The sequence below is a fragment of the Parus major genome, chromosome 7 (assembly GCF_001522545.3).
Source record: "Parus major isolate Abel chromosome 7, Parus_major1.1, whole genome shotgun sequence".
Lineage (NCBI taxonomy): Eukaryota > Metazoa > Chordata > Aves > Passeriformes > Paridae > Parus > Parus major.
Genome location: NC_031776.1, coordinates 10,389,193 through 10,402,455, shown reverse-complemented (window position 1 = coordinate 10,402,455; position 13,263 = coordinate 10,389,193). Strand labels below are relative to the sequence as shown.

The 13,263-nt window shown below is 44.3% G+C and overlaps 1 protein-coding gene across 2 annotated transcripts in view; it reads left to right on the top strand.

Annotated features, from left to right (window-relative positions):
- SATB2 (SATB homeobox 2) overlaps positions 1-13,263 on the top strand; it is a 130,374-nt gene that overhangs the window by 88,095 nt on the left and 29,016 nt on the right. For both annotated transcript variants that reach the window (XM_015635219.2, XM_015635220.1), the window contains exons 8-9: positions 230-442; positions 5,060-5,215. In XM_015635219.2, the coding sequence (XP_015490705.1) occupies positions 230-442; positions 5,060-5,215 (369 nt within the window). The remainder of the gene's footprint in view (positions 1-229; positions 443-5,059; positions 5,216-13,263) is intronic.

Here is a 13,263-nt window from a genome sequence, read left to right as displayed (position 1 = left end):
CTCAGAAGCTTATTACCGTGCCAGAATAGGACAGTCCCAAAATAAACCTCAGCCCCCAGAAGACAAACACTTTCCTACAAAATATCCCCTCAGGGAGAGCCCGTGAGATTCTGATGTAGATTCTCAGTATTGCAACCCAGCTGGTTACACTAAACAAATTTTTAAAAACCAAAGAAACCCATCAACGCATGACTGGCTTTTTTTTTTTTTTTTTTTTTTTTTAAACCAGGGTTTGTTGTCAGAGATCCTGCGTAAAGAAGAAGATCCTAGGACAGCTTCTCAGTCCCTCCTGGTAAACTTACGGGCAATGCAGAATTTCCTCAACTTGCCTGACTCGGAGCGGGATCGTATCTATCAGGATGAGAGAGAGAGAAGTATGAACCCAAACGTGAGCATGGTGTCTTCAGCTGCCAGCAGCCCAAGCTCCTCCAGAACACCCCAGGTAAGATGCAATCCCTTGCTACCCGTTTGTTGTCCAGATAATTCCAGGAAAGGAGTTTCTTTCCACTCTTCCCATGTCTGTTGCTTTTCTTGCCCAGATGAGTTGTGGAAAATCTTTCATAAGGTTTTGGAGTGGCTGTTAAGACACATTTAGTGGATGTCAGCAAGAAACTGTGATGATCATTCCATCTTTAATCAATGCCATAAATGCCAAAGAGTATGTAACATTAGTGCCTGAAGGAATGCATGTGGGCATTACATACAGGCTGTTGATATATGTCCATTAAATGGCTATTACAGAATATATTACAGAAAGACAGTGCATGTGGCTTTTTTACCTGTGCCCATTACCTTCTTCAGAACACGGGAAATTTCTGGGCTTCTGGTCCATACGTGTTGCCATAAAAAGTGTCTAGTGAGCAGGGGTTGATATTGCATTAGATTGATGTTGTTAGAAAATACTGTGCTGCATAGGAAATCACAGTCCTTGAGTTAGAGGTTTTTACAAGTGTTTGAGGTACAGAAAGTGGAGATGGACAGTGTGCTGGGAAGGAAGATGATGCTTAGAGCTCCCAAGCAGCTGTTGTCTCATTGACTTAACTGCATGTGTTTATTAACGTGCTGTTGCCGCCCACTCTTCCCTGGGTAGGTTGTTCCTTTGCACTAAGAAAGAGCATCCACAAACTATACTGTAGTAGTCATCCCCCCTTGTACCAGGCTGATGCAGTCCCACATATGTGCTCTGCAAAGTGAGGGTGCTTGCACAGGGCTGCTGCTCAACTCCTGTCATGACATTTGCCTGACTGGAGTCTGAGTTTTCTAACAGTACAGGCGTGATGCATCAGTTCTAGCACTTTACTGATCTTCAGTAAATGGGCCCCTGTAACCCTTCTAATCATATCAATGATCACTTCTCATTGAATTCTGTAGTCACAGCTGCTAAAAGTAAGTAAGCAAGCAAGCACTGCTGGGGAGAATGAAGTTTTACATTCAAACTGACCATCCTTAGGGAAGGTGTGTTGTTTTTTTAGAAACCATTGAGTTTGTTTAGTTTAACCCAGACATGCAGGTGCACTTCACCGAATAAATGATGTAAAGAACTGTTTTCACTGAAAGCAAGCTTATCCTGCCAAGCCAATTTGACACTGATTTTCATTACATGGGAAATTCATTGTACGATCCTTATCTTTTTTAGTTACCTATAACTGAAAATAAAAATATATAGGTATTTTAATAGTGAGTACACTGTTATACTGTTTAAGCAGTGTAGGCACTTTTCTGCGTTTGTATTGATTCATTGAAGAATTAGCTTAACTCCTGCTTATATTGGTTGCAATAGGTTTTGTACTAGAATCAAGCACTGAAAGGCAATGGAGACTTTAGACACAATCCAGTGAGAATAAAAATTGGATCTCTTGGCCCATTTCATTTCTGTGTTGATATATACCATTTTCCCATGCTCTAGCCACAGCTAAAACATAATTTAAAATAATAGAAATTTTACCTGCCTTTGTAAGAGCTAAATATTGCTAGAAAACCATACTCTAGAAGTATAAACCAGCCCATATTTGCCTTATTTCAGTGTGAAGAATCCGACAGAATATTGTTAGGTTTCTGATCAGTAAAAGCAGCACACAAAGGTTTGTGTACCCAGTGCTCGCCTTGTGCCCGCTGTGTAACATTTCCCCAGCCCTCAGAGGGCCAGCACCAGTCAGCACAGGTGCTGTTTTGACAACTTGGACACCTCTGCAAATGAGGCTCTTCCCAGCTCGCGGGCAGGCAGCACGGCTACTGCGCTTCCCCATATGCCTGGTATTAGTTGTGACGAGACAAATGCCGTCCTCGCGGGCAGCGCGGCGATTCCGGCAGCGTCAGCTCCCCGGGCAGCTCTTACCTACCCTGGAGCGGGGTGCTTTGGGGCAGCAGTAGTAGGAGCTGTACCAGCCTTGCAGGAACTGTGTCAGTGTGCCAGAGAAGGTGATGGAATGGCAATTGGAAACGTGGTTTCCATAGATACTGATATCCTGCAGCAATGCTTTTGGGATTGAGTGTGCAGGGTAGGAGAGGAATGGCAGATACCTGTGGAAATGCTCGTGCTGGGGCTGTCGTGCAGGCAGGTGTAAGGGCGTGCAGAGAAACCCAGCTCAGCTCTCCTTGACTCTGAGCCAGCCCCAAGCCACCCTTTTGTGATGTCCTTGGCTCAGGACCTGCCTCAAGGTGAGAATGGGAGATTGATCCAGAAAACGGGATACAACTGTTGTGGGGAAGGTGCTCTGAGCTGTTCGGAGCTGTGTGCACACAGACCTCCAGCAGTAAGGGGCTGGGTTGCAGTGCTCTGGCACTGTGGTTGCAAATACTTTTTCTTTTTTCCCCCACTGTTTACAATAAGATGTTTCAATAGTGGCCAAATACTTCTTAATATCAAGACCAGCTTTGAATCTAGGAGTTTTAATGTTAAATACTTTATTTTAGTGGCTTTTGGTTGGTATTTTCCCTTTTTATTTTAATTTGTTTAATTTTTATTTTAATTTAATTTGTGATTAAATAAAAAATGGTGCAGTTTTCAGGGTGTGCAGGGCAAGCTTTTTCCTGACATGTAGCTGTGGACCTAGAAGTGTAGGAGACCCATGCAGGATGGAGTTATATTTTGAATCTTTCTTTCATGTGTTAATGTTGTTCTTCTCAGCATCTCAGACATCCATAACAGCCTCTGAGGCCATGGTAACCTTGGCTGCTGTGCTAGCCAAAGGCTCCAGCGCCTAGAAAGACTTTCTTATACCCGACAAATCTCCATTAAATCAGTCCTGACAGACTTGGACAGTCCTTTTCCTTTCTGTGAAGTCTTTGTTGTTTTCTTACATTTCCCACAATTGCCCTAACTCTCATCTATCTGTAAGCATTGAATTTCAGAGCAGGGTGTCCCTGCCGATCCCTGTGTTACACTGTACCCAGCTCATGGGCTGTGGATGGCACAGTTTAGCCCTGGCCTTCTGGGCCATGGTGGCCATACTCTGCCCCAGCTGCTGTCCAGCTGCCTCTGCCTTCCCACGGGCCTGGCCTTAGGGAACAGGAGAATCTTACACCCTTCCTGCACGTGTCCTGCCTATGACAGGCAGGGAGCAAACCCAGAGCAGTGCCTGCTGAACCTGAAAAGGGAGAAGATACAGGTTGGTTAAGTCTTTATCTGGAAGTCATAAAGAAGAGTGATTAGTCTAGAGTCTTGATTGGATTTTGGCTCCATTGTTAATGTGGCCTCAGTTCGGAAGAGATGGCAGGAAAAGGAAGATTTGGAGGACAGCAAAACAGAAGAAGTTCAGAAGGTTTGGTTTTGCCTAGTTAACCTTCCTATCAACAAATAAACATTTGGGCATGTCTGCCTAGTTAAAAATTAACGTTAGATATACTCTAGGAGATTTCAACTCTGACACAAAAACACGATTCATCTGAAAAGATTCATAATTGAGCCAAATATGAGTGTCATTGGGGTATATGGGTGATTTGGGTATATTGTGAAGTTTGAGCTTTGCAATTTAGGTTGTGTTCTTTCCTAAGACCTTTATGTCTCAAGATAGAACAGATTTTACATCAGTAACCCACATTTCCCTTAAAAGGTGTAAGGGGTACAGTGATCAGCCCTGGTATCTCTCCTCTTTGAGCCCAGGAAAGTAAATGAGATCTGTCTCCAAGGGGCAGCTGCTGCTGGGAGCACTCAGTGAGCATCACACCACCCTCACTCCCTCTCCTAACAGTGCATTTTGGGGACCACCAGTCCAAGGGGCTTTAAATTGACATCCTGTAGCAGTCTTCTGAACTGTATTGATAGAAGCTTTGCAGGGGTAGTCCAGCCCAGGGAAAGCACTGGCAGCGTCCGTTATTGTCCTTCATTTGTCACAGAAGCTGATGGGAAATCATTCAATTAAAAGGAGTGCAGTGGAATACACAAAATCTCAATATGAGTTTAGGAGAATGAGGGCAGCACATCAAAGGCATGCCAAAGCCCAGCTTTATGAAATGATTTTTTTTTTTTTCATTTCCACTGATTTCCTAGGTGAAATTAGGTGACTGTCTGGCTAGCATAATGATGATAAGGCTGGGAAACCATACATACTCAAGTGACATACGTATAGTTTTAATAAAGAATGAGGGAGACTTGAGGGAGTGCATTAAATTGAGTAATAATTTATTATTTAGAGACCTCTACCCATTTACTCATTTTTTCTGGGAGAATTGGCTCTTCCTCCAAGGTGTAGGCCACTTTTAGAGAGGGGGGGGAGAAGGTAGAGCCTGCTGGCTGTGCTGCAGTAGCTGACTGGCAAAGCCAATGTCAGCGTGTGCCTGCAGCCCAGTGCCCCAGCTACCTATCCTGTTGTTGAGCTGCTCAATAAACATGCTGGGAGAGGGAGAGGGGGAGAGTTGACAGGGCCTTGCATGTCCTATAGGAATGCACCGCAATTATTTCCAATCACAATTAACCTGATTAGAATAATGGACAGGAAGTGTCCCTCTGTAGCTAATGCAGTTTGGCATCAGCTGACTGAAATCCTTTGATAATTTCTGCACAGATGGCTGGGCTGAAAGCAGCACTTTTTTAATTATTATTTTCATGGTCTCTTGGTAGGCCAAAACCTCGACACCAACAACAGACCTCCCCATTAAGGCGGACAGCTCCAACGTCAACATCACAGCTGCCATTTATGATGAGATCCAACAGGAGATGAAAAGGGCCAAGGTATCTCAAGCTCTGTTTGCCAAAGTGGCTGCCAATAAAAGTCAGGTGAGTGGTATAGGGGATTTCATTGTTGTGGGGCTTTCTAGGGTTTTGTTTTTAAAGCAAACTCTGGGGTTGGGACTAGATCCATCTCTTCCTCCCACCAATAAAATTACATCTGTTCCTACAATAATAATAATAATAATTTTAATCTCTAGGGAACCTGTCATGTTTGGCTTTTGCCTGCTTAAGTGGTTCCCTTTCCCCCTTTAAAAGAGGCTGAGGAAAGGGTCAGTTCACAGCCAAGCTTTTCCTCCCCTTTTGTACAAACATTTCTCTCTTTTCCCATGTGTGGTATATAACTTACACCTCTGCTAGCAGGACAAGGAACATTCAAAATGGCGGTATCCTACTCATTCAGCAGGTAATGAAATCGCTTTCTCAAGTGGTTAACTGAGGGAAGGCAATGGGAAAAAGCATATTAGGCAGGTGTTTCCTTTTTAGCGTGTTGTATGTGCTGCATACAGTATTGCCATGCGAATAAGTCACATCGGATCCAATCATTTTTACAAAAAGGCATAAGAAGGCACTGCAGTGAGTTCTGCTGGATTCATTTCTACCTTGGGTGTAAAAAATACATGTGGGCAAGCCTAGGTCGGGTGAAATCTTGAAGAGAATCCATTAATTTAAAAATTTCATCCAACTCTTTAAAAAAATATAATGCACCAGAAGGGATTTTGTGGAAAGGAGGACAGACAGATTTTTTTTTGAAGGGCAGCAAGTGGATTGGAGATTGTTGGAAGGAATTGTTTACTCAGTGAAAAGAGCTGCTTCTGATCCTGGATGAAATGATTCAGTTCAGCTAGGAGAGGGCATCAATATGCACACAAAAATGCACAAATGTGCACGTGACAATGAGAGAGTGGGATAGAAGTATCTAGGTGCATGCACTCTGGAAAACACACACTTCCCTCTCTGCAGGGAAACAACATTAGAGTCATTAAAGTAGATGTAAAATAAGCAGTTGAAAGGCATATAAAGAAAGCATCAAAGGCTATCAAAGCACATGGGAAAGCCTTGTCCTTGTTACAGGTATTTGTGTCCCGACACATGGAGATATGATTAATTTTTCCTTCTTTGTGTGATCATTAATTTTCTTTGTGTTTTGCTTTCTCTTGTCATGGTGCAGGGGTTATAGCCCCTCTACCCCCCAAACCAAATCCCAGGCTCAGTATGAAATACATAAAAGGAAAATACCATGGAACCCTCTTAAACTGTTAAATGCATAAAAATCTCATGTACCACATGGCAAAATATAATGAGAACTGGAGCTGTTAAACGAATAAAGCTGTTAAAAGCATAATGCCACTTGGCACAACTACTGTGCATTTAACGGTTTTCCACTGTGTAATAAATGACATATGTGGTAAACGTGCAGTAAATATAAAAACTGCACAATTGATTTTGCAAACGTGCCCCTTATTCTTTACTCCATGCAGATATCAAAGTTCCACCCAGAATCCGGACTGGACAGCTTTTAATAAGGAGTGTTTAACACAGACCGAATGCCAGCCTCTCTGAGGTTTGGCTTAAAATTGCCTGCAAGCTTCCTGTCATTATACCCAGAGGCTTCTTGAAATAGAGAGGGACTGAACCACCCAACAATAATTTGGGTGGCTCACCAGCTTTGGTCTGTGCCAGCTTGAGCTTGTGCACTTTTCTGGCAGCATCGCACACCAGCGCCAAAACAAAAATAAGATCTGTAGTCTTTCACGTGGAAAAAAAGCAGGGCAGATTTTGAACACCAGATGCAAAAGGTTAAGAACAGGATCCACAAATGTTATTGTTTAAAGCAAAGTTACTGCACATAAAGGTTTTGTTTCTTCAGCAGCAGCGAATAAAGAAGTGTTTCTGAGGCTGATGTTTCTTTTGTTTCGCAGCCTTGCCAAAGCAGTGCTGGCTCCCTGGGATGGCCCAGCGTTCGCCACGCTGAGATGTCATAGTGCTCTGCTGGAGCATGAAAGTGGTTTATGGGGACACTGGAAGGCAGGGACAGAGGAGGCCACAGCCAAGAACCACAGTGGTACGGGGCCCCCCCGCCTCAAAGCCCACCTGTGTGCCTGCCCCAGGCCTGGCTTGGTGTGCCTGTGGTGCCCTGCCGCTGGCTGGGGAGCTCTGTGGCCAGGAGAAGTGCCAAAAGGAAGGGCAAAGCTGCTTGCATGGGGGAGAGCCACGGTGTCATGGTCAGTGTGTTGCTTTAAGTCTAGCTTGTCTGAAAACTAGCAGTTGGGTGTTCCCAGTGCACTGCATAGACCAGCTGTGCTAGTTGTGGACATTTCTGGTGAAAATGTTGCTGATTTCAGCAGCTGAGTTACATGGTGGGAAGCGCTCATTGAAAACTGCCCATGTTTGCAGAAGAAAGAGTTTGAAAGGGGGGAAAAAAGAACTAGTCTGAGGCTTTCCTTGGACTCTCCGCCAAGGTTCGCTCACTTGCTATTCTCCACAGGCCTGGCTTGTGTTGCGTTGGCTTCCTCTATTATTCCCTCACCCCAGACTACTGAGAGGCTTCCAGTTTGCTAACAAGGCATGTGTTATGTTGGGCGCTGCTGTTCTGTCAACAGCAATCCACGGTGCTGTGAGATCTTCACAGTTTTAGCAGGCAGTGAATCTCCGACAGGGATGTTTTGACATTTTATACACAGGGCTGTATGTCATGTACCCGAGAGAACATCCAGAGGCAACGGAGGCCTCGTTTCCTCTTCTGTCTCTGTACAGGAAGAGTGGTACCCACTGAGAACAGTTATTGCAAGTGGCATCATCTACTGGTGGAGTTAATTGACCTCTAATTTAACAAGTAACCATCTTCATTCTTAAGCCATGGCAGAGTCTCAACAACTGAAGAGAGGGGCAGTTTCTAGAAACTGAGGTTGCAAATCACAAAGCTCACAAGTCAATATAAAGGCAAGATTCAGGGCCTCATGGAGGTATCAAAGTAGTATGGTAAGAATTCAAGGAAATCCACCTTCATAAAGATTTCAAGACATTTATTTTAGACATTTACTTATTCATCACTTATTTACCTTAATATGCATTTTATTCCTTGCACCTTATATCTAGATATTTTTAGCCTTTGTGATGTGCATCCCTTTGTATTTTTGAAGCCATCAGAAGCTGAGAGTTCAGTGCCCTCACAACACAGCCTCCACAGCTGCCCTCTTATTTTAGCTGCCAGCTGTTAGGGATGGACCCGACGGACAGCAGGATTGTCTGGGGGTGCTGCCTGCCAGTGCCCTTTTAGTGACTAAACCTGTATCAGCACATTGGGAATGTTTCTGAGTGTGGCTGGAGCACCAGGGGTTGATTTCCAGTCTACAACTTGAGCTTCCCTGGTTATATTTAAGTCACAAGAAGACAGGTTTCTGACGTGCTGTTTCAGAGAGGTTTGGGTGGCCTGTGTGTGTGCACAGCTGGGCAGTGGGACAGGCAGAGACTATGGCCTTGGATTACTGCAAGTTTGGATTGTTGGTTTTACAACTGGCTTCTACATTCAGTTCTACAGCTGCTCTACAGTGCAACTTCAGGAAAACCATTTCCCCCATGATCGTGTGCCTCTAATGCTGTGCAGCAACATTACCCCTTTGACCTCTGCTAGTGAGAGCCCTGTCAGAGGCTGTGCTGTGCTCAGCAGACATTTTTTTCTTAGTCTTTGCAAAATAGGTTTGGGAATGTAGTTCTGTTCATAATAAACAGTGACTATCAGAATAAACAGCTGGCTGAAGCTCTTGTAGACAGTCTGAGGGAGGGCAGGGTTTGTATGGACATGGAGATCAAACTTCCCATAGTTCTCCCAGGGCAAGAGACTCTTCTTAATCAGCCTGGGGTGGCATGGGGAAGCACATTGCTGGGGATCAGCCCTGGGAAAGGCAAATGGTACCTTCACCAGTCCAGTGAAAACAAAAAGTATAGCCTTGAAACTGAAATTCTTTTCGAGGGACTGGAGTTTATTCCAGTAGCACCACAGTAAAGCAAGAGAGACCCCTTGGAGCAACATTTGAAAAAAATGGTAAGTTACCATGGATCAGTCTTTGATCTCTCTTGGTTGGGTGTAGCTCCCTCCACCACCTCTCCACCCTCTGATATTTTTATCCTGTTGAAAAGTAAGCAAACAATAAACTTGATGAGGGTTTGAGTTTGGAGACAGAAAAGCCCTTCAGTTGAGGCTTGTCAGGTAAAAAAAAACAAAACAGGCCTATGGGTGGAAATTACTATGATAGTTCCTTGCCTTTGCTCTGACTTTCCTTTTCCATGTCAAGATCCCTGCCTCACTGCCATTACTCTGGCCAAGGAAGGTGTTAGCCCACAGCAGGATCCCAAGCTAGATGGGACTCCACACCATGGCCACCTTCCCATGCCCTTACCTCCTGCTCATCCTCCAAGGAGGAAGTACAGGCAATGAAAGAGGAATGAGCAGTGTCACTTTGAGGAAGGATTAGCTTTAGAAACCCTTCATTTCATCCTTTCCTCTCTTTCCTTCCCAACTTACATTGCCTTGTATTCATTTGATAGGATGGGATGCCTTCTCTTTTCCTTTTAGCTTATAATAGGTGTTTTCTGTGGCCTTGAACTAATTAGCTTCCAGTGATGATGAACAGCAGCTAGAAAAAGCAGCTGGTGGTGAAGATGTGTAGTGTATATAGTGTGTGCATACAGGGCACTTCTTACAGCCTTATCTCAGTGCCTTTATGATGCTTTAAATCTCTACAGCTGGCCATATCTGTTGTGCTGATGTTTCGATGTTCTTGTCACATATGGAGGAAAGGCAGAAAGACATTTCTCTCTTTAACTAAACTTGGAATTTCTTTGAAGTACCTTTGGAAGCTTCTTTTTTACAGGCTTGCATATGCAGTCACAGTGTGACCCCATCCAGGACAGGAGAAGTGGGCCCATATGACTCTCATGGGGTTTGACAAGGCCAAGTACAGTGTCCTGCACCTGGGTATCAGCACAGGCTGAGGGATTAAGGGATTGAGAACAGCCCTGCCAAGAAAGACTGGGGACACTGGTAGGTGAAAAGCTGAATAAGAGCTGTCAAAGTGCACTGTTGGCCCAAAAGATCAACTCTGTCTTGCAGTCAAAGCAGCGTGACCAGCAAGTTGAGGAAGGTGATTCTGACCCTCTGCTCTGGTGAGACCCCACCTGGAGAGCTGCATCCAGCTCTGGATTTCCCCAATGCAGGAAAGACTTCAGCTTGTTGGGGCAAGTCCAGAGGGGGCCACAAAAATGATGAATGGCTGAAGCACCTGTCCTGTGAAGTCAGGCAGAGTTGGGGCTGTTCAGCCTAGACAAGAGAAGGGCCTGGGGATCCTTCATTGCAGCCTTTCAGTACTTAAATGGGGTTTATTTAGCCAGGCCTGTTGTGACAGGGCGAGAGGTAATGGTTTGAAACTAAAATAAAATAAATTCAGACCAGATATATAAGGAAGAAGGTTTTTACAATGAGGGTGGCTCAACACTGGAACAGGCTACCCACAGAAATGACAGACGCCTCCCCATCCCTTGAAATATTCAGGTTGCTCAGACTCCAACCTTACCTATCAAAGATGTCCCTGCTCATTGCAGGGGGGTTGGACTAGAGACCTTCAAAGGTACTTTCCAACCTAAACTATTCCATGGTTCTGTGTCAGCATCTGCAGCAGTGTGTTGGCCTCTCAGCAGCTGAATGAATAAGGGACAGTTGTGGAGCTGGGGCTTTGCTCACAAGGTCCTTGGCAGACCTGGGAGCTGATGGTGGGCTGCCTGCCCTAACCACAAGCCCACATTTCCTCTCTAGTGTGGGGAGAAGCTAGTTCGAACTTGGAATGCTGGAAATACCCTCAATGCACAGCATCCTTCCCTCTGAGGCCAGGAGCTCTAAGCAGACTTGGTGTTCCCATGACCCTAAGGTACTTCAGGACGCGTATATCTCATTCCTTTTTTTGTGTAATTTCATACTTTATGAGGCTAGTGAGAAACTGTCCCTCATGAAAGTGCTTTGCATTTTCTGTGGAGGAAGTGTACCAAGCATTTCAGAAAATCCAGACTGTGGAGTGATTAACCTTGAACTGTATCAAAATTCTCCAAGTAAAGCTTCTCAGGTTCAGTCCCCCTCCCCCGGCCCTCATCAAGAATTCATTGAAGCCATGACAGAACTCTCCATTACAGTTAGTCTTTTATCCATTTCAGCTTTCTTGATTAGGTTATCTTGAATCATTAGGGGGTTTATTTATTTTAATAGACACTTATTGGATTCATGGTAAGAGAGTTTGGCGACTAAGGAACAAGAGCTGAATATTATCTAGCTCATTTTGTACTGTAGAGTCCCAAACTAAGCAGAGAGAAGAGATGCTGAGGAAGTTTGTCCAGAGGACTCCTGTGATCCCACGTGGGAAGGGAGCCTTCTCTTAGGAGTGCATTTCTTTACTAATCTTTCAAGACTTGCGTCAATCATTGCTGCTTTTTTTTCCCTTTTATCACATATGTTGACATTTTCTGCACTGATGATGTGGGTGAGGAAACGGCCTTTTACATTTATTTTTGAGATTTATTCCTGAATCACTCTTACTAAAAACTCTTCATTTGCCTACTCATGCTTTCACTGGAGACCCTAGAAAATGTCAGTGCAGAGAACCAGCTGTATTGTTGTTACTATTATTGTTGTTGTTGTTATTAATTTTAATGTAAGTGCAGGGAAACACAAGGTCAGTTAAGCTGCAGGTTTATCCACGCTCAAAACAGAACAGCTGCCTGTGAATAAGTCACGGTGGACACCCAACTGCCACCTCCTGCAGTGGCTTTTGGCAAAGTGTAAACATGGGCCTGTACCCCAGCATGACTGTGAGCCTGAACTCTTCCCATGTGCCTTCTTTGTCCTTGGTCAGAAATTTGGTCCTTGGCAGGCTGCAGGGCAGCAGATCTGCAGGAAGCAGTTTTGGGGGTCAGTGTGTTTATGCACGCCTTCACTGAGTGCTGCAAAAACTGACCTTAATCTAGTCTGGTACTTCTGGCTGCCCTGCTCCAGGGTAAACACAGCAAAAGTGAAAGGGTCGAGCTGCTAAACAGGGCTCTGGGATAAGTGACAGAGGATATGGCTCAGGATTGCTGCACCAGCTCGCTGTCCTTGAGGGGGTTTGAGGGCACCAAGCCTCGCGCTTTGGTGTTTTAAGCATGCTGTTTCTTTAACAGCATAAAAGCACAGTGGGAATGGCTGGCTTTCTGCAGATTTTTGTTGTTGTTTGCTTAGATGTGTGGAAATGTATTTGATTAGAAGACACAGAGAGAGGTTAAAAATAGGACATTAATATCATATTATTTTTTTTATCAAACAAAATGCTTAGAAAATGTTTATCTTGTCTCATGAGAACAACAAAAATAGAGGCCAGCACTTCTCTGCAGCTCTCTTTAATGAGCTAAATTGGGCTGCATTCCTGATGTCTCTAGAAGTTTTGGGGTGAAATGAAGGAAGTTCTGAGCAGAATTCCTTGTAACCGCAAGCACAGGGTGTGCCTGAACGTAGAGCCAAAAGCATCCTTTAATTGTGCTGTTTTTCCTCCTCTTATTTTTAATGGAAGACATTCCCATTTGGGAACCTTAGAAGCTGACATTAAGGGCTGGATTCTGCCACCCATATTGACATTGGTGTGTATCAAACTCTCTGGTAAGTCTGGCAGCCAAGGGGGCTGTTTGTGTGGTGGAGCGAGACCTGCGATGTGCAGGGGAGGCAGAACCAGAAACACGGCGTATTGTACGTCTGGGGAGGGGTGTGTTATTTGTTAGATTTTTCAGAATACGTTCACAGAAGTTGTATTTACTTGTAATGCAGGGCGTTCAGATGCTGTGGATGAGTGGGGAAAAAGGTGGTGAGATAGTGTCTCCTTCACTTTTCCTTCTTCATGCCAATAAATGTAGCTATAGATAAAAATTCACTGTGAATGGCTGTAGCTCCAAAAATTTCTGTATGTTAGCATTTCTTAAATGAAATAATCCTCCTGGAAAGCTCTGTGTAACATACACAGACCCCCAAAGAAATAAATAAAAGAAAATAAAAAAAATATAACCAAAAAACGCCAAGTTGAGAT